The sequence below is a fragment of the Elephantulus edwardii genome, unplaced genomic scaffold, assembly GCF_000299155.1.
Source record: "Elephantulus edwardii isolate Elephantulus edwardi_28Jun2011 unplaced genomic scaffold, EleEdw1.0 scaffold00371, whole genome shotgun sequence".
Classification (NCBI taxonomy): domain Eukaryota; kingdom Metazoa; phylum Chordata; class Mammalia; order Macroscelidea; family Macroscelididae; genus Elephantulus; species Elephantulus edwardii.
This window is the reverse complement of record NW_006400121.1, coordinates 883801-906160: the sequence shown is the minus strand read 5'-3', so window position 1 is coordinate 906160 and position 22360 is coordinate 883801. Positions and strand designations below refer to the sequence as shown.

The window sequence follows — 22360 nt, the reverse complement described above, 5'->3', positions numbered from 1 at the left end:
GTAGCATGTAGTTGGAGGGGGCAAAACCCTACCTCCCGTAACATTTGCTCACTCTTAACCTCAGGTTGGCCAGGCTGCTGCCTTTGGATCCCATTTTATCTTTCTGCAGTTTTCATACATCACCTCCCCTAGCCTCAGTTTATTTCACTAAAGCAGAAGCAATCAACATAAATTCCCAAAATGTCACTTCTACCTACTGCCTTTATTTTGCTTTTTCTCCATTATACTGCCTTTCTCCATTTTGTTGAATGTGCTTAAGGACCCACTAGTGCCCTAAATCACACCCCCTCTTGCCTACTTAAGAGCAGTGAGTGATCTTTGATCTATTTCTGGGGGCATTCTAATCATTCACAACAACAAAAGATCTTACATCTTAAAAGCCAAACCCTTGAACCTATACTTTTTAAAAATAACTTAAAAATTATCTATACCAGTTGTCTTCCTCTCTTAGTATATCTCACACTGGGCCAGTCCTATCTGTTTTCCCTTTAAAGTATATCTACCATCTGCCAATTTTGGCTGCTTTCAGTCCTCAATACTCTCACACCTCGATTATTCCAACAGCCTCCTAACAGGTCTCTGTGTAGGCCTGTGGGAGGGAAGCGAGCTCTGGTTCCATAACCCATAGAAAGTTAAACTAAGCCAAAGGCCAGTCAAATCCACCAGATACACCAAGAAGAAAGGTAGGCATTCTCCTTGAATGTGATTGATAGCCTCAGAAATCCAGTTGAGAATCAGCTATGAGTTCATTTGGAACTAGGTTTTTTGTTAATAAGGCAGGATTATCTTGGGCTATCTCAAATCCTCTTTTGAGATACTAAAGAGATTAACAAGTAATTATAGGAGATAGATGGTAAAATAGATGCCAAGACACCTGGGGATTGTGAAGGAACCAGAGATCTGATTGTCCTACCAGAGTGAACAGAAAGCCTTCCCCTGTTTGGACTGGTAGCTTATGACAAAATAAACCTGCAGCTAAAACCATCCAATTGTGGTATTTATTTCCATTATAGCAGCACTACATAATTAAGACTGTATGTTTATCACCTTTGAGGCTGACTAAGCTATGCATATTGGCCTAAACTGCATAGAGCAGGGATAAGGTGTTACAGGTATAATTAAAGGCCAAAACACACATTGTCATATAGATTTTAATAGATTTTGATTAACTCATCACAGTAATCATTTTTACTGTAATGATCTGTAGCTTTACTACACTAGTATAAGTGAAAACAGATACAGTTCTAGGCAACATCACAGATTAACAAACTAAACATTTCTTCATGAACCAAAACTGAAAACAGTTACTAAAAAGATGCTGACACCCTTGCCCATTCTCACCATACCTTCTCAAAAAGGGTACTCAAATAAGGCGCTACGCTTACTATATTGATAAATTCATTTCCCGATTAGCCAGGCACATGTATTTCATGTTTCCACTGTTTCATAGTTTGGTTGAAAAGCCGATAAAACTGATGATAAAAATTGGAACAGATAGTGATACCAAACAAAACTGAGTGGATTAAAAATACGGCACTTTCCCTGTATTCCAGTAAGACAATCACAGAGAATGGAAATATGTCAAAGAAAAAAATGTGAAATGTCTCTAGAGGACAGAAAGTGAAAATAGGATATGAAAAGTGTGCATTTGCGTTTAATGTATAAAGCTATCTGCATGCAAATTGGTCTCCTCTTTGAAAGCTTGTTACTTAGGACAAGCAAATTATCCAGTAGCCATGCTGAACAGTCCATACCCTAGCAGTTCCTAGCACACTGCAAATACACTTAAGTTGGAGACATACAAAATTATCATTTGGAAATTGACTCAGGATAGCCAAAAGTAACTTCAAAGGAGTCACAATGGAAAATTGATGTCTGCCAAGAGAGTCACACAATCACAAAAAAGTCATTTAGGCAGCACAGTTAAAAATCGTTCCTAAAATTTTGTTCAACTTTTGACTATCATTCTCATATGGCTTCATCTTACAAATCTTGATCTTAGAACCTCAAAGAACTAGGAAGTGAAAAATCACCTCCAAAACCTAAAACTGGTTCATTTCTTGTGTCTGAGAAAATTACCTGTCTATAAAAATTCCTTTTCCTACTTAAAGATGGATAATTACAGAATATTTAGGGCAATCCTTTTGAGTATATTGCCTTTGCTGGTAGTGAATTAAAACCATTATTAAGACAGACATCTCCAAAGACAAAAAGTGTCAAACACGCTCCTGTATACTTTCAATCCATTTTGCAAAAATGTGCACTTTGGATATTCAAATCTATCATAGAGCACTTAAGTATGCATTTTATTTACCCAAAGATTCAAAAGTTCTATTCAGATTAACTTCTAAATTTTTACTACTTTAGCAATTCTGTTTTTCTATTTGTGTGTTTTGTTTTCTTTTATGGTTAAAACTAACTTCTGGTTTTAATTTGAAAAGTGACTTGTAATGTTTCAAGTTTCCAGTTAATGAGTCAAAATGGATAGATCAGAAGAGATAATCCAGGAGATGGCAGTGAAAGTTCAGAAAAAGATTTATGTACATATTGAATCATAGAGAAATAACCACTTCTTTTCAAACCCTTGTACCCACTGTAAACTTTGTTCATATGTCCATATTTGTATGTCTGAATTAGTCTATAAAAATCACATTAAAAAGGTAAAATTATTTAAGTGAGTATTAACTGATCTGTATTTTATAAATTTTAATCCATAAAAATATAAATAAGAATGGTAAATTTTTAAGAAAAGAAATATACATTTAGTGCAAGTTATGAATTACATTTCTTCAGTGTCAGCAGTAAAATATCTTGCATGGGGGGGAAGACTGACCTAATTTTAAGAAAAAATTTCCAGTGTTTCAACATGCAATTAATACCAGATACAGCTCAACAGGATACTTCATTTTCATTACTGTCATAGTAGCAGCATTTTGTTTCTTTATGTCAAACTATGTCTATCATAGTTGTTCCAGTAATAGAAAATTTGCATAAGAGCAGGTCACATTATCCATAGTCTGAGATAATGGTTGGGGGATGGAGTGGGGGGCACTCTGTTTATCCTTAAAAGTCAAGTTTTATTGTTCTTGATATTAAGCCATAGCACACAAGCTGAGATTTCACTCATGCTTCCTATCAGATTTCACCTGTTTGACCAGCCTTTGTGGTGGTGCATGTGCATTGTTCCAAGCATTTAGTGATGGTACAAACTACATAGTTAATGGCACAAGAAACACTCCCTTCCTGTGATGAAACCTCAGTAAAATCACAGTACATCTCAATATGAGAAAGGACTGCTTCAAAAGGGTATACCAGTTTAAAGAGGCTTTGTTACAGCTCGGGAGAAAGAAAAACTCTTCTGGAATGTAGAAAGGTAATGGTTAACTATACAATTCATGAATGAAACAGAACAGTTTGAATAAAAAAGGGCAAGACCTTGCAGTCTTACAGATGGCTCAATTCAAAGTGATCCTTCCAGAAACAGGGGGTGATAACATCTTTGCAATATTGGAGTAACCCGCTAGGTGCTCAAGAACTCGATGTCATCTCCACGGAGGCTTAGCCTGCACTATCACGGCAAATCCTCAGCTGAATGCATCCAGTGCAGAAACAGGAGTTGATTTGCTGTTCTCAGGTTGGCGGTGAAATACCTCATTCCTCCTCTTTCTCCTCTCCCTCCCCACAAAATTCCATCATTCCACCAGCACTGTTTGCAAACCCTGTTGCAAAAGTCCAGATTTTATATTTCTTGTCTTTTTTTTTTTTTAAGGAGGAAAAAAGTAGACGACTCCCTCAGGCTAAAGAGTTGTGCTATTCAACAAATGAACTTCCTCTTCTCTCTCCTCATCTATGGGATTCAGTTGAACATTATTGAAGCGGGGTCTTGGTTTGCCGTCTGGGCCATATGACGGAGGATATCTTTTTTTGTTATAATGCCAAGGAGGCGTCTGAAAGGGATAAACAGAAGATTGCTATTAAAATAAAAGGGAAATGTAATAGAGAAGCTAAATAAATCTACAGCTAATTCCTTTTTGTTGACAGGAATAGAGCAAAGCAAGCAGCCTGATTTCATATTTTCAAAAAATTATTTTATTGGTAAAGAAGATAAATTATCCAGCAACCATCACTTGATAAAAAAAAGTATTATGGTCACTAAGAACGTAAATTCCTTCCTACTGAGACTAAGGAGGGCATGCCTTGTTGAAGTATGCTGTGTTGGTTAATGTATGCCAACAAAAAGGGGAGATGTATGAATAGGAAATTTCTCTCATTTGAGAAAAAATTTGACTCTCAGCGCAGGAAAAAAGCCATAAAATGTTTGATAACCAAGTTCCCTCAATATTTTACTTTTTATCAAAAATCAATCATTTGAAAAGAAAAAGAAACTCTCAAAGAATGCTCAGTTATATGTAAAATCTTCATGAAAGCACATACATTTGAGATAAAATACATATAAAATGATCAAACAGAACTTCAATCCCAGACTTGAGAACATTCAGGAATAAGTCTAAAAAACAAGCCAAGTTTCTAGTACACTCATTAATGTTTTCATTTTTTTTTTCCACTTTGGCCAAAAAGTAGTAAGATACAGTGCTTTTATGAAAGTCTTAATTGTAAACACTTACATGAAAAGATAAGTGAACGATCAAGAAGCAGTCCTAAAAGATTATTACAGGTGAAGCAGAAAGCAGAATGAATGAGCAGCTAACATATTATATTGGTTAGTAGTTTTTAAAAAGGATGCATGAAACACTTGTGAAATATTAGCATACAACAGGAATACATAATCAGTTGTGTAAGCAAACTGGGACAAGTGTGTGTGTATATATAAATGACAATTGCTTGGCAAAATAATTTCAGGCATTAATTGCTAAAGCCAGACATTTTTATGTTATAATTCAAAATTTACCTTAAGTCATGAAAACACTAGGACAAAGCCAGCAAAAACAAACACATTCAACCCCCCAAAAGCTGCTTATAGCATTCTAGAAACATACAGAGGGGCACACACATAAACTAAGTACAGTTCACTAATGAAATGACAAGGACACACATTCTTGACTTTGAAGGTATGTAGGTTATAGCACAAAAAGAACAAATGATCACATATGTATATATATTATGCTGAAGTTAGTGTGACCATGAAAAATCCTATGGATTTTTATTTAACTGATCAGCAATTCTAACATTGCTAAAATCACTTATGAGCTTAGATATACCACAAATTAGGAAACATGAAAAGGAGTTTGGTGCAAGGGCAGACATTTTTATCTAGTCAGGCATCTTCTGAGATGGGTTACCCACTAATGCAGACAGACTGGTTGGGTTTACTTTATGAATGTCCAGTGATATTTTACTCATTCAATGACTAAGATGTTAATAGTTCTTAAATAACTAATGATTTTGCTTACTTTCTATGAATGGAATTCCATACATAATCTAAATTTATTTTACAGACACATTATCAGACAGAAATGCCATTGGCTGCATAGTAGGATTTTTGTTGTTCAGCAGGTATCTGGGAAAGAGCACTGAACAGTTCACAAGTTTCATGCTTCCTGACTTCTAAGGTGTCTAATGAGGAGATCTGATATATCTAATCACCAAGGGTTCGACGTGCTGCTTTAGTTGCTCGAGATGCTCTAATATGTTCTTCTTTGTGATGATCCCCAAGACAATCCTGAAACAGATCATTTTATGCTAATAACTGTGAGAAATTAAATTAAAAGAGGTTCCAATAATGATAAAGAATGAGAAGAAAATTAAAACATGAAGTATAAAAATGCTCTTAATGAACTTTAGAAAAATAAAAAGCAAAAATGATTTGAAACCCTAAGTTCCTTTTGCATAAGTTCCACTGACATTCAAAAGTGACACACTATTCTTAAATATAAAGTGAATAATGAAGATGGAAAAAAAGTGTGCAAAAGAAGCTTAATAATGAAACATAGCTAAAGACCTGAGATATGTAGTTTCATTTTCAATATTATTTCCTTAGACAAAAGTATTTTTACTGATATCTAGGATATCACAGGGCAGCTAACATTTGGATCTACTTCAGTACTCAACAGCGAAGAGGAAAAAGCTCAACTATTACTGCCTGAAAACAGACCTGAGTACTACTCATTATAGGATTAAAGGTGGACAGGAGTCTGGAACAAGAGGTGCATTGCGAAGTAGACTAGGGGAGAGGCTGGGAGGAGGGGGAGGGAAATGTGCAAGAATGAATGCGTAGTTTTTAGAAAAGGTAGGTGATGCTCAGTAAATATATGATGCTGTAACAAAACACTCCCTAATTATCAGGGACTATGAATGCACGTCTTAAACTACAGTAACAAAGCATATTTCTAATTAAGAGAAAAATTACTTTTGCTATACACTTTAATACTTTAATTATGATCATTTCTTTGTTAAAATTAAGCAGTGATGGATATGCATTTTTACAAGATATACCCTTGAAACTAATTACACTGCTTTTAATTATTAAAATTCTGGTTACCGGTTTTATAATCAAAGTCTATGAATTTGACTGCAGTGTGTGGTAATATGTTGTTATGTGCCGTAGAGTCGTTTGCAACTCATAGCGACCCTATGTACAATAGCCCTAAACCCTGCTCTATCATGTGCCAACTGCACTGCCTCTGACACACCCATCCCGATTAACCCAATCACTAGGATTACCCCAATCCATCTTTTACCCTTCTGCGCTGACCCTCCACCCTCCCAAGCAAGATGTCCCTCACCAAGGAGCCGTTCCTCCTTGCAACATGCTCTAAGTATGTCAGACGAAGCCCCAGAATCCTTGCCTCCAAGGAGTAGCTTGGTTTAACCCTCTCTGGGATGAATATGTTTGTTTTCTTGGCAGTCCATGGTACATATAGATAGTGAAAAGTGAAAAACCTTAAAAAGCTTTCCTCTTTAAACCTTAGAAGGCCATCTAACCCTTCAGGATCCTTGGGCATTTCCCTGGGGATCTGGTTAAGCTAACTTCCTCTGATCAACTGCTTCTTTTGAAAATTTTGAGTAGTGGAGGAATGTCACTAGGTAGCTTTAAAGAAGTCTGGCCTCCTGGATCTATCAGGTAGAAAATGGTGATGAGATGATAAAGGTATGGAAGGAGGGAGTGATACAATACAGGGAGTCAGGTAGTTAAAAAAAAGGCAGAAATAGGTTCTGCTAATGTTTTCTCTTTTTTACCCTTTAATAAGGTAAAAAGCTCAAGGCAAGAGAGCACCCTTCCCCCTTTAGACAAACTCAGAAACTGCAAATACAAAGTATGTACTCAATGGATGCTCCGTTCAATTCACTTGAATTTATGGCTAGAATCAAGAAAAGTGAAAATCTTGGAAAATAAAGAACACTAGTTTAATTCTTACTCATGTTTTTCTCTCTAATGCACTGATTACTTCTGGGGTATGAGAAGAGAGAGGGAGGAGTAAAATAAGGAAAGTTTCAAATTACTTGTTGTATTTAAAATGTCCCTAAAGGAAAACAGTAAGCCAAATTCAGTATTAATGATTTCAGAACATCGAATTAAAACCAATATAAAATGTGACTCATGAAGAAAATAATTTGCAGTTTTCTTTTGAACAAGCATTTTCCTCAAGTCCCATAAAATACTGATACCAGGAGATTACCACTACCAAAAGGTTGCATGTTCAAATAAATTTTTTAAACTATTGTTTATTATTCTTCTCTTTCAGAAAGTCATAAAAAATGTTCAGAACACTTTAAAGTTATGAAACATTCCACTGTAAAGAATTCCCAGTTGTATTTAATCCAGCACTCCCCTAAATGTAAATGGTCTCAGAACATTGTTTTGAGTGGAGCCTGTCAGCATCCTACTGGTATATGAAACAGTATTTTGAGAAATATTGCTAAATTAAAATATAAAACATGAGAAATTAATACTGACATCTTTATATTTTAAAGATACATTTCCCTTGTTCATGTCTCCATTCTTTTTCTCCATGCATCTAAGCTTCTAAATTTGTTAAGTTTCAAATAATTATTTTCACTTAAAGAATCTGTCATAAAGTGTTGAAATGTATCTAAAATTTCATACTCTCCATTAAAAACCAGGAGACATGATTTCTTCTCCAGGCTTAAATCTTTTAACTTAAGAACAGAAAACATACTTTTAGAAGGAGGCCAGATGGTGCAAAAGTTAAGTGCTTATCTGCTAACTGAAAGGTTGGTAGTGTGAGCCAACCCAACAACTAAGCAAGAAATGACCTGGTGATCTACTTCCCTAAAGATTCATAGCCAAGAAAATTTTATGGAGCAGTTTATTCTATTCTATTCTATTCTATTCTATTCTATTCTATTCTATTCTATTCTATATCCTATCCTATCCTATTTCATGGGGTTGCTAAGAGTTGGAACACACTTGATAGCACCCATCAAATTCCTGACATAAACTGAAGAAAAGAAAATCCCAAGACACATCTTTCCAAATAATCTTTCGGGTTTTTTTTTTTTTTTAAAGTAGTATATCCATATATCTTGGAAGACAGATCCAAAATATGATGAAAGTGCTTTAAAAAAAGGCCTTTAAAAATATCTTAGGAAAAAGCATTCCTCCTCAAGCATCATTTAAATTTCAAATTCCCTGCCCTCAGTTAAAGGAGACTTGGTGGCACAGTATATACTGGGCTGCTAATCAAAGGATCAGCACTTCACTCCATCAGCCATTGCACAGGAGAAAGACAGGAAATCTCATCCTATAAAGATTTACAGCTGTGGAAACCTGGTGGACAGTTACTATGAGTGGAACTAAATTGATGGTAGCAGGTTCTTTACCCTTAATTAAGAGCATTATCCCTTTAATGATTCCTTTAATATTGTCTATCTCAGTTGGTAAGCACAGGGAACAACAGTAGCCAAATCAATTATGTAGCCTTATATTTCTATTTCTAGCCTAATATTGTCTAATATATTATCCAAAAAAAGGTTTTAGTAGTTTAAGAAGTCACAAGGAGGAGGATATATTCTAACAGAAGATGTATTACAATCTAACACAATAGCTAGAGATTGAGTTTTAAAGTTAGTAAAACAGTCCATTTTTTCCAATCCATGGCTTACTAGACATGTGAATCTAAGAAAGTTATTAACATGAACTTTGTATAAAATATAAAAATAACCTTGCACTAAGCATTTAGTAGTTTAAACAGCTTAAAAGATTAATGGTTCTGAGTGACTAAGAACACTCTGTTTCTCCTTCCCAGCCTTTCTGTTATCTGCCTTCAGATGAAAAGAATGTTCTTAACCATGTTGACAAGGAACACTAATGGTGAAAAACCTGATGGAAATGGACTAAAGAGAAACTGGGTGAGAAGAGTGATCCTAGGTCTCAGCAAAGAGAAGCATAGTGTAATGAAGCATGAGTTTATTTGCTGGAGCACACTGAGCATCAAAGTATCCACGGGGCCTTTCCCATCTGTCATTTCCCCATAATCATACCAGGGAGTAAAACTGAATGTTTCTGTGTAAAAGTCAGAGAAAGAATTAAAACACCATAAGTACATGAATGTCTTGTCACTAGCAGTTTATGTAAAAGATTTGTGAACAGAGGAGGTAGTCAAAAGGAAGCATTTACTAAAGGAGGTCTACTGCTCACCTACAACTTTTGTTATCCTTTCTACCAATGAGAAATTGAATATAAGCTGAAAGAATAAGTAACAAAATATCTAGAAAGTTATTGCCATACTAGAAATCTACACATTAAAAGTAAAATCTCTGAAAAAAGAAAACCTGGTTTTGGAGTTTACTACCCTTTATGAAAAGGAACATTTTAAACTTAATATGCTGTTCATGTTGAAGATGTTTCTATACTCCGTTTCTACCTCTTAAGTGTTCCTTGACATATGACACTTTATATTTTAAAACAGAGATAGCAGTTGTAATCTGTCCTAAGTGTGAAAATGATTGACATGTCTTAGTTTAATAACATCCTACATGACTTTCCCATTAGTAGCTGACTCAATAAAAATGTACACAAGTTCTACGAAAACCAATCAGATTCTGTTAAATGGACTGATTTTATTTATACTACACTTACCCATTGTGAGTTACAAGGCACTGCCTTAGACCCAACTTTCGGAAAATGTCCACCACAATCTCCATCGGGGTGTGATCTGTCACTGTAAAAGGGCTCATGTCAAGAATACTCCGAAGTTTCAAAGGCCGAGGACTTTCTGCAGGAAGAGATGGGGTGTGCTGTGCAAACCACACCCGAGAACTGCCAACAATGCCTTCCTGCTTTTTTCTAGCACTTTCTGAAAGGATAATAAGACAAGACCAAATTTTTAAAAAAGACTGATAGATGTGCTATAAGGACAAAGTACTTATACAGACATAAAAACGGAATTGCTACTTTCACTCATGATCCTTTATCTTCCTAAATGAGACAGTAAAACCTACTTGGTGATATATTTGGCCAAACTACATTTGGCCAGTAATAACTCATAAAGTATTTTTTATATTGTTGTTATATGCTGTTGAGACATCTGTAACTCATAGTGGCCCTTGCACAATAGCTCTGAACCCTGCTCTATCCTGAGTCAATCTCAGGACTCCAACACACCTTCCCCCATTACCCCAGTTACTTTGTCAATTCATCTCATCCAGAGTCTTCCTCTCCTGCACTGTCCCTTAATCTTTCCAAGCATGATGTCCTTCTCCAAGGACTGATCCCACCTGGGCACATGCCTACAGTATGTGAAATGGAGCTTCAGAATCCTGAATCCTGTCTGTTGTGTTGTTTTTGGTATATATATATATATATCTCCTGGTAGACTTTCTTTTACTGGCATCACAGTTGATTTCACATTTGGGGGAACAAAGAAACATACTGGAAAAATGAATTATAAAACCTGTACAACTTACTAGCCCACAGTTTAACAGGACTCCATCACTGCATGACTAGGGATGATAGAGAATTGATGCCTTTGAGTTGTGGTGCTGGAGAGCATGGACTGCTAGGAGAACAAACATGTTTGTTCTGGAGAGGGTGAAACTGGGTTGCTCTTTGGGGGCAAGAATTCTGAAGCTTCGTCTGACATACTTTGGGAATTGCTGCAAGGAGGGACCAATCCTTGGAGAGGGGCGTCATGCCTGGGAGGGTGGAGTGACAGTCCAAGAGAGAAAGACCCTGGATGAGATGGATTGATTCAGTGACTGGGGTAATGGGAGTGGGTGTGTCAGAGACGGTGAGGTTGGCATAGGATTGAGCAGGGTTTAGGGCTCTTTAGGTTTTAGGGTACATAGGGTCGCTATGAGTTGCGACTTGACGGCACATAACAACAATAACATCATCACTGCATGAAGCCTATTTATGATTACTTCTTCAATGCTACTAATTGCACTGGAGGTAGGACTAGATGCCTTTCATCCTTGTTTTAACAAACTGTATTCCCTTGTGCATTATCAGGTTTCTCCAGGCCTGTTCTTTTACTTTCCCAGTATTATAGTGTAATTTTCTATATGACAGATGCTTAAAAATGGTAATTTCTGTTTAATGGCTACAGACTGATATTTTAGGTTATTTGCAAAGACTGTTCACTGTTTTCTATTTAAAATATCTCTGTCCAATAATACTGTCAAAATACAAGAGCATGAAACAACTATGTTATTTAATTATAGAGGAGGATACTTGAAACTTACAAATATTTTTAGTTTTAACCTTTTCCAAGCAACTACAAATGTTCATTAACATGACATCACTAGTAATGGGGATTATAATCCATGTTTTTATAAAGACTGTGTGAGAGAGTATCTTTCACGCATCTAACATGAATTTGAATCACACACAGAGTGGGAGCTCACTTAGGGAGAAACCATCGTTTACTTAACTGCCTGATGATTATTTCTACCTCAAAGTAGAAAGGATATCTTCCAATCAGTTGGTCAAGACTTCTTGGCACAGCCTGGTAAGCATGGCCAGAGCTGCATGGGTTTATTAAAACATATTAAATGGTATTACATCAATTCCTGGGGCCATAATTTTGCCAATCACTTCAGTGCAGTCTGAACTTCCTTAATCATGATTGCTTCCTGATCATTTGCTACTACCAGAAATGGTTCCTTGTCGGCCAATTTTTTGGTACAATAACTGTGTATTCCATCCATCTTCTCTTGATGTTTCCTCATTCAAGATTTTGTCAACAGCATTTTTCAGGATTGCAATTCGAGGTATCAATTTGTTCTTCAGTTCTTTCAGTTTAAGAAATGTCATGAGAATTCTCCCCTTTTTATCTTCTGACTCCAATTAATACTGTCTTTACAAACTATCCTTTCAAATTTTCTATTCAACCCTTCTACTTGGCCATTTTTTCCCTGTGCTTTCACTTCCTTTCACTCTAGTGCCATTTTCCGAATCTCTTCTGATACAGATTTTGGGCTCTTCATTCTCCCCCATCTCTGTAATGAATAATCTTTTGCTTGCTTTATGCATGACATTCTTTATGTCATCTCACAGCAAATCTGGTCTTCAATCATTACTGTTCAAAATCTCCAACTAAGATAGTTTTAAATTCAGGTGGGACAGACTCAAGATCACATTTTGGTTATTATGGCCTTGTTTTAATTTTCTTCAGCTTTTGTTTGAACTTGCACTTGAGTAGTTGATAATCTATTAATACAAATAGTCCCTGGACTTCTTTTGACTGATGATCTTGAGATTCTCCTGATTCTTCCCACAAATGTAGTCACTATCATTCCTGTGTAGTCTTATTAGGTGAAGTCCATGTGTATAGTTGCTGTTTACATTTTTTTTTTTTAATACACAAATCTCAGAACACAGCCCAAAAAGCAGTTGTCTGAATAGAACAAGGAGATACTGTATGGTAAAGCATTAAGAAGGGTATGAGTCAGGATTGTATCCTTTCTCTACAGCTATTCAATCTGTATGCTGAGAAAATCATTCAAAAAGCTGAAGAATGTGGCATCAGAATTAGAGGAAGACTCATCAAAAACTTGTATTGTGCAGATGACACCACCTTTCTGAAAGTGAGGAGGATTTTAAATATCTGCTGCAGAATATTCAATATGAACTACATCTAAGAAAACAAAAATCCTCACCACTGGGTCAATAGGCCCATTAAGATAGATGGAGAAAAGACTGAAATTGTCAACAATTTCAACTTACATGTACACGTAATCAACACCTTTAGTACTGTTGTTATGCTCCATCAAGTGCAAGTCTATGTACAGTAGCTCTGAATCCTGTCCTAACCTGAACCAATCTGTCTCCGACACACCTACCTCCCTTACCGCAGTTTCTGTGTCAATCCGTGTCATCTGTGGTCTTCCTCCCCTTAGTTGTCCCTCTACCTTTCCAACCATGATGTCATTCTTTAAAGACTGGTCCCTCCTAGTCACATGCCAAAAGTATGTGAGATGGAGCTTCAAAATTCTTATCTCCAAGGAGCAGCCTGGTTTCACCCTCTCCAGTACAGAGAGTCTATTCTTTTGGCAGTCCATGGTATATTCAATACTCTTCTCCAGCACCACAGCTCAAAGGTATCAATTCTCCTTCTATCCTTCCTAATCATTGTCCAGCTCTCTGATGCATAGCAAATGACTGAAAAGACCATGGCCTGTATCAGGCGCATCTTAGTCTCCAGAGTGACACTATTGTTCTTCAGTACTTTGGAGAGGTCCCTAAAAACAAACTTTCCCATCGCAATGCATCTTTTAATTTCCTGGTTGCTGGTGCCAAGAGTGTTGACTGTGGAGCCAAGCAACCTAAAACTGTTAACAATCTTAATCTCTTCATCATCCATCCTGATGCTGCCAATTGGCTCAGTGTTGAGAATTTCTCTTTTCTTGATACTGAGCCTCAATCCAAACTGAAGGCTGCAGTCCTTGACCCTCTGCAGCAAGCACTTGAGGTCTTCCTCAGTTTCAGCAAGCAGGGTTGTGTCACCTGCATAACACAGATTGTACCAAAAGGAATTGGAAGACACAGAAGAATTTCATGAAATAACATGTGTGCAAGAGGCTATAATGATGGAAGAAGTTCAAGCTGCTTTGAAGGAACTGGCAAAAAATAAGGACCCAGGAATTGATGGTATACCAACTGATATTTCAACTAAAAGATGCTCCCCTAGATGTGCTCACCAAGTTGTGTCAAGAAATCTGGAGAACAACCACTTGGCCAACTGACTGGAGGAGACCTATATTTGTTCCCATTCCAAAGAAACCAGATCTAACAGAGTGTGGAAATTATCGTACAATGTCATTAATATCACATGCAAGCAAGATTCTGCTGAAGATTATCCAAACTGCCAGTAGCGCAGGCTGGGTTTAGAAGGGGTTGTGGTACTAGGGATATTGTAGCTAATGTTAGATGGATCTTGGCTGAAAGCAGGGAGTACCAGAGGAATGTCTGTATTTCACTGATTATGCAAAGGCATTTGACTGTGTGGACCACAACAAACTGTGGCTGACTCTGAGAAGAATGGGAATCCCAGAACACTTGATCATGCTAATGCAAAACCTATACTTGGATCAGGACACAGCTGTCAGAACAGAGCAAGGAAACACTGCATGGTTCAAAATTGGGAAGGGTCTATGCCAGGGATGTGTCCTATCTCCATACCTTTTCAACCTATATGGAGAACAGATTATCCAGGAGGCTGGGCTCTATGAGGAGAAGTGTGGCATCAGGATTGGAGGAAGCTATTAGTGATGTTGTTCAATAATTTCCACACCCTGTCAGATCAAGTTTTTGGAATGGGAATAAATATGCATCTCTTCCAGTCAGTTGGTCAGGTAGCTGACCTCCAGATTTCTTGGCACAAACAAGTGATTGGGTCCAGGGCTGCATCTGTTTGTTGAAATATGTTATTTAGTATTCCATCAATTCTTTCAGAGCAGCTAGAGAGTCCTCCTTCATCACCATTGCCTCTTGATCATATGTTGTTTCATGAAATTCTTGTGTGTCTGCTAATTCTTGTAGGTACAGAGAGTCTGGGTACTCATTCCATCTTCTTCGATGCTTCCTGAATCATTCAACATTCTGCCCTTAGTGTCCGTAAGTATTGCAACTCGAAGTTTGAATTTGTTCTTCAGTTCCTACAGCTTCAGAAATGCAGAGTGAGTTCATCCCTTTTGATTTTCTGATTTCAGTTCTTTACGTATTTCATACTAATACTTTGCTTTGTCTTCCTGAGCTGCCCTTTGAACTGTTGTTGTTAAGTGCCGTCGAGTCATAGGGAACTCTTAGAAACCCTGTGAATGAAATACCTGGACACTTGTATAACTTTCATCCTTTCTCCAGGTTCACTGGGTTTCTGGAGGCAAGCTATTTTGGAAGCTGATACCATAAAAATAAAAAGATATATCATATTGGCAATGCCTGCTGTCAGGGACCTCTCTAAAGTATCAAAGAATAATGACTTAAAAAACAAACAAAAAAACCCAATGATGTCAGTTTAAAGAGTAACAAGAATCATTTTAATCATTTGCTATGTATCTGCTAGTTGGAAAATGACGAAGGACTATGGAGGAATCATTGCTACCTTTGATTTGTGGTGTCAAGAGAACAAAGGAGCCTGTCTTGAAGAGGGTGTAATCAAGGTACTCCATGAAGGCAAGGATGGTGAAGCTTCATTTCCTATATTCTGGGCATGTTGTTAGGCGTGGACAGTTCTTAGAGAAGGGCATCATGCTTAGAAAGGTGAAGATTCACATAGGAGAGGAAGATCCTCAAGAAAATGTGCTGACAGGGTGATTGTAATAATGGGCTCAATTTATCAGAGATGAAGAGGATGGGACAGGATAGGGCAAGGTTCAGATCTGTTGTACAAAGGGTCACTATAAGTCACAGTCTCAAAGGCACACAATAATCAAGTAGAATGTATAGATTCTATAGATTCCATTTTAGCTCCTTACAAATATTTATGTGACAAAAAAATCTGGAAAGGGTGGAAACAGGGATGAGGATGGGGAAGGGGAAATCATGGGATCACAAAATTAGGTGGGTGGAGGGAGGAGGGGAAAAGGAAATGGGAATGACCTGGTGGGATCCGGAAAGACAGGGTAATGGTGGGCATAGTTCAATGGTGATCAATTTTATAAAACACAATGGATGGGGATTATTTCATGAAACACAATGTGAATGAGGGATAGTGTGAAACACAATGCACATGAACTTTATATGCAAACCAATATAAAACTGAAAATTAAAAAAACCCCAAGCCTTGAAGATTTCAGTTAAAGTATAAGTTAAATCTAAAATTCAAGAGTGATACATTTTCTCACCAGTATGATCACAGAATCAGAGGAATGTAAATAATACGTCATTTTCCCCACTCTTCTTTACTTCTTCCTGGTTTTCTCCCTTTATGTCTGTGAATTCCAAAATTATGAACTTCCTTTCCATTCCTTTGTCTACCAGTATAACTTCAACTATAGGAACTAAATAAAATCCTTCTCTGACTAGTTTTTGGCATTGGTAATAGCTTAGGAGCTGAAACACTTGACCTTAGCCAAATGTGGCGTATGTTTTCTTCTCTCTGGTAACTACTGTTCAATTTCCTAAAGCACAGCATGGAATACTGATGTGGTTTGTTTTGGGAAAACTTTCTTTAAATGTTCTAAATTCTTCCTAAACAGAATGTTCTTTGTAGAACTCCCCCCTTCCTTTAAGGCCACTTTAAAATTAAAAGTATCCAGATTGATTTTAGAATCACAGGAATGATACGTGGGACCAAGCCAAATACTCCACATTTCCAGCTCACATTTCCTCTTGCAATAACTGGAGAGTGACAAATATATCTACTATCTATCATAGTATGGGTAGGTGGAAGAGTCAGACTATACTGAGAAAGATTAAAAACCTTCCTAACTTCCTAAAAAATATAGCTAGAAACATGGAATATACAAATTTGATAAAACACAATTATTTCCTCCTCAAAATAATTTTCTCTCCAACCAATAATACAGTAACACTAAAGATTTTAAACCATGCATTCAGGAATCTCAGCATAAAATACAACAGGATTATCCTATTTGACCAAAGATAAAACAAAATTTCAATAATGTTTTACATGTTAAACTAGACATTACACTTAACAGTATAAACTTTTACATCTAAAGACAGAAAACACAGAACTTTTTTGGGCAATCTAATATAAAAGAGATTAACGAAGATGGAATTTTCAGAGCTTCAAACTGGTTCACTCTGATTTGACCCTCTGCTGAGAAGTCATCCTCCCACTATAGGATATACTGAATCAGAACCTACATTTTAACAAGATCTCCAAATTCTGATTCTACAGTGGAAAATTCTCAGCAAATTTTCAAGAAAGGAAAATTCTCAGCAGCGGGTCAAGTCAGAATAAAGCCCCATGGATTTTCACTAATTTTATTCAAATAATTCAACTTTATTTAAATATTAGAATGTATTTAGCTGGTTGCTGAAACGTACTAAGATCTTCAATTTAAGCTATTATTAACCTATGGTGGCCTAATGGCAAAAGTTCCACTGGTAACTCAAAGGTTCAAACACACCATCTGTGTGATTAACTGCCTCTGAAAATCCACTGGAGGTTCAGGTATGGGTTGGTTCCAACTCAGTGGCACACAGAGACAACCAACAGTGGCTTAGTAGAGAGCTTTGCAGGCACAGTTGTAAGGAGTTCCCCTGGCAACTCAAAAGTACATGGTTCAAACACATCAGCTGCTCCACTGAGAAGGACGGCCAATCTCTTCTGAAGAATGAATTGCCTCTGAAAACCTGCTGGAAGGTCTGCTATGGATCAGTTCCAATTTGAAGGTACACAACAACAACAGTGGTTACGTGCAGGAAGTTGTGTTGTCAACCCAAAAGCAAGTGGTTTGAATCCACCAGCTGGTCTGTGGGAGAAAGATGGGCAATCTCCACTCGTGCAATTTACTGCCTTGGAAACTGTACATGACAACAACAGTATCTATTTTAAGAGCCCTGGCAGTCAAGAGTAACATATTAGGCTACTAACTGAGAGGTCAGTGTTTTGAAAGACCGATAGTATCCTCCCTTAGAAATTTACAGCCTTAGAAACTCACTGGAGGGTGGCTGGACTCAGAAGTGGCCCAGCAGTAGTGATAGTTAGCAGTCACTTTTATCTAACAAGACCTACCTAAACAGGAGAAGAAAGAATCTGAATTCTATTTCTGATAACAAGGCTCAATGGATAGGCAAACCCATATTTAGCAGGAAAATAATCCAACAAAAATGAAAAGATATTAAATATACTCTTTCCCCACAAGTTGTTTTTTTCTTTTCTTTTTAAGTTACCTATTGCAATTGTCAGGTCTCTTCTGAGGGCAAATCCCACTAATCTCTGAGATTCTTTTGACATTATGACAGGAAAGCCATTGTAGCTGGTTTCGTTGATCATATTTTCTATGTCATCCACTGTCATATTGTCTTGTGTCAGCACAGCTAGTGGAGGGTCATTCCTTCGAGGTCTCATGACATCAGCAGCCAGAGTAGTATGAGTGAATTCTTCTTTTGCATCCAAGAAAGGGTAGCCATTTAACCGGATATGTGCTTCATAAATGCCTTCCCTACCAAAAGCATCTCCAACCCATTTACTCGTCATCACTGCAGCCATAAGGGGGACAATATATTCCAAGCCTCCAGTAAGTTCAAAAACAATAACCACCAGGGAGACAGTCATCCTCGTCACGCCACCTAAAATAAAAACCAAAAAAACCCACACCACCATTTATCAGAAAAAGATGGGAACTTCATCATTGTATTACTACAATTTTTACATGAGGCAGCTGAACACAAAATTGTAAACAGAACTTCATCAGTGAAAAGCGTAATGATTAAAAGCTACTAATTTTCATTTAAGACAAAAATCACTAATTTCAAGACTATATAGAAACTATATTTTTAAGTAACATAAGACTTATATAGACATTTTTACTTCTATTCAAAAAAATCATAAAGGCATAAATGCCTAACTAAAATAATTCTATCTTGCTTTACTGTTAAAAGAATGTGTTATTCATTCTTAAGGAATATGATGAAGCAAAAATCATAGCCATCTTGTTAACTAACAATTTACAAATAAGATTTATTATCTATTTACATATATTTATTGTATATGTAGAATTATGATTAGAATAGGATTTAAATTGATTCCTATTTTCATTTCTTTGTCATGTTATAATTTTCAACAATGTCTTATCTAAATTTTTCTATATAAATTTTAATAATCTTTCACAATAAAACGGATTTCTACCTTTTTTAACTACCTCAATTCTTTTTCTTCTGGATTCCTGACACTGTTTTATACTCTATCATTTAATTTAGTACCACATTTATAATCTAATTATATAATTTAGTACCATATATTTAATTGATGACACAGAACATTATATTTTGTTACAGTATTAACAATATTATAATATCTTATCATAAATTGCTCATTATTGAGTTTTTGCTAGTCTTAATCTTCCCAACTTGATTACAGTTGAAGCTGCGTGTATGTTGGTATTTCTTTTTGCATCACTCACTGCGCCCCTACCAATGTGCTAAAAAAGAAAACAGACGTTTAAACAAAGCAGCTAAGTACCTGCTAACCAGTTACTGTGGCATACATTCCAACTCGTGACAACCCTTATGTTTCAGAGTAGAAACGCACTCTCTAGAGTTTTTGTGGCCATGACCTTTAGAAGCAGATCAGCAGACTTCTCTCTGAAGCACCTCAGGGTGAATTCAAAGCATCAACCTTCACTAACAGTCGGGTACTTAATCATTTGTTCTTCCAGGGAATCGAAATACTTATTACTTTGGTGGAAATGATTCTGTCCTTCATTACCACTTTATATTACATTCTCTCAGATCAATAACTGCTTTATACAGTTGAGAATTACTATGAACTTAATGAACAAATAAGTAAAAATAACCATTATAATAAACAAAGAGTGATGTTGTTTTGTTGTTAGGTGCAGTCAAGTCAAGTATGAACCATAACGACTCTATGAACAAAAGATCAGAAACCTGTCCTGTCCTGTATCATCCTCACACTTCCTGACACATTTGTGGCAATTACTGTGTCAATTACCTAGTGGAGGGTCTTCTTCTTCATCAACCTTCCACCTTTGCAAGCATAACGTCACTCTCTAAAGAAGAGGCCTTCCTAGAAACATGCCTGAAGTATGTGAGGCGAAGTTTTATCATCTTTGCCTTATAAGGAGGATTCTGACTGCATTTTCTCCAAGGCATATTAATCAAAGGTGAGCTGGCACAAGATAAAAAGTAGTAACTTCTTACACCAAGACAACAACAGATTTCTAAGGAACCCCTGGGTGGTGTAAACTGGTTATGTGCTTCCAAACCATCCAAAGACACTTCGGAAGATATGTTAGGTAATCTGCTATCAAATGACCAGAGCATGGCAAATCCTAGTGAGTACTTCTTTTATGACTCATAGGGTCACATGAGCCATAATCAGTTCAAAGGCATCTATCAGGAAGTATTTAAAAGCAGATACATTTCCGTTCTTGACATCAAATACTCAGTAATTACTTCTTTCTAATTTGCTATAAATGCATCTTAAATAAATGCTACAAAAGAAAAAAGTTTTACTAAGGCTTACAAAAAATTAATAACTGCAGAACCTAAAATAAAGCTATTCTGATGCTTTCCTTTAATACTGATGTAAGGAATCATTATAGGTTGTTACAGATTAAGTCAAGATTCTCGACCTTGAAAAACCAAAAATAGGCTTGGGCAGGCTTCAAGTTATGTCTATCCTGTACTAGGACATTCTCTGGCACAAAGCATTACGTGATAGTACAAAGATACCAGGAACTATTAAAATGTTACATGAAAAAAATTTCTGAGACAGGTAAAATCTAAACAAATACTACATAATACCCCAGATAATATTATTGTTTTATTTCTTTAAAACATTTTCTTATTCTCTCCTTTCTCAACCCCTAGGCCAATACGGTGTGAGTATGCTCTCCTTCACTATTTTCTCTCTCAGATTCAAAAGCAACCATACACAATCGGCATCGTTAGGTTACCTAAGCATGCGGCAGCTCCAACCATGGCATAAAGGCCTGGGGTAATGCAGTCGGCCCCTACTTCACACCACTCCTTAAAGATAAACCAGTCATGGTGATAATAAGCTAGCTGTTCCACCGCAATCCCCACGATCCTTCCTGCAATGGCTCCGATGGCCATGCTAGGGATGAACAAGCCTGACGGAACCTGCAAGGATGACAACAGAACACTTCATGAGCCAGATGCTCCAGTTACATCCTGGAACTTACATTCTGTGGAGTTGTCTCAAATGCACGTCATTCTTTTCATACCTTATTTAAATAGGAAAATCTCAAATAAAAAATAGCAAAATTTTATTACAAAAGTATATTCATTTCAGGATCAGTTTTCCCCATGGCAAGGGCTATTTGTCCTTTCCATGGGGTTCCAAGATAGTACTAGTCTCCAGTAAAAAAACATCATTACTCTATGATAAAATGAGGGGAAGTGAAAGCAGGGCCAATGCGAAGTGTTTTTAAAAAGTTAACTCTAATTTGAGGCATGCTCAGATTATGCCCTTCAAATATATTTATCAAATAGCAGAAAAACTAGATCATATTTTTCTGATCACCACCCATTTGTCATACTGTGGTGGCCTTCATGTTACTATTAGGCTGGAAACTATGCAAACAACATTTCAAATATCAGCAGGATAGCATTATACCAGACAGGATTCAATGAAACTCCTACACTAAGAGCTGAAAAATGAGTGCGCGATCTACTTTTAAAAATCTAGCCAGTGAAAACTTTGTAAGTGGCAGCTGAAACACTGTCCAGAATGTTGCCAGAAGATGTGGCCCTGAGGTCAGAAAGCATTCAAAATATGATCAGGGAAAAGCTGCCTCCTCAAAGTAGAGCTAACAAGGACATGGACAGAGTAAATCTTTAAGGCTAAAGATGATGTAGCACAACTCCAAATGAAAAGGAAAAGCAGCATATATGTTAATAATCAAAATGTAGAAAGTGTGACTCTAGGAAAAAAGGAAGTTGTCAAAAAGAAAAGGAAACATCTGAAGATATCTTAGCAATTAATTAGTGAGCTGATTTGATCAAACTGTCTACTGTGCTGGGAATGATAAAATAAAAAGGAATATCATTACACTCAATTGTCAAAAAAGAATATATCGAGATTTTTGCCTATGAGGAAGACCAATTAACAAGATTATTATTCACATTTATGCACTAACCGCAAAAGCCAAAGGTGAAGAAATAAAATATTTTTTAGCAATTTCTGTAACGTGAAATTGATGAAAATGGTTATCATAAAAGACTGAAACTTGTTCTTGAATGTAGAATGTTGTTGTTGTT

General features: G+C 36.6%; 1 protein-coding gene across 3 annotated transcripts in view; it reads right to left on the bottom strand.

The window, feature by feature from the left end:
* Positions 1-3675: 3675 nt before the first annotated feature.
* CLCN3 (chloride channel, voltage-sensitive 3) overlaps positions 3676-22360 on the bottom strand; it is a 141094-nt gene continuing 122409 nt past the window's right edge. The window contains exons 10-14 of one of the 3 annotated variants that reach the window (XM_006902129.1): positions 21034-21220; positions 18284-18682; positions 10061-10277; positions 5605-5680; positions 3676-3947 (exon numbers count right to left, since the gene is read on the bottom strand). In XM_006902129.1, coding sequence (XP_006902191.1) covers positions 3798-3947; positions 5605-5680; positions 10061-10277; positions 18284-18682; positions 21034-21220 — 1029 coding nt within the window. In that variant the 3' untranslated portion in view covers positions 3676-3797. The remainder of the gene's footprint in view (positions 3948-5604; positions 5681-10060; positions 10278-18283; positions 18683-21033; positions 21221-22360) is intronic. The other 2 variants (XM_006902130.1, XM_006902131.1) reach the window with 2 other exon arrangements.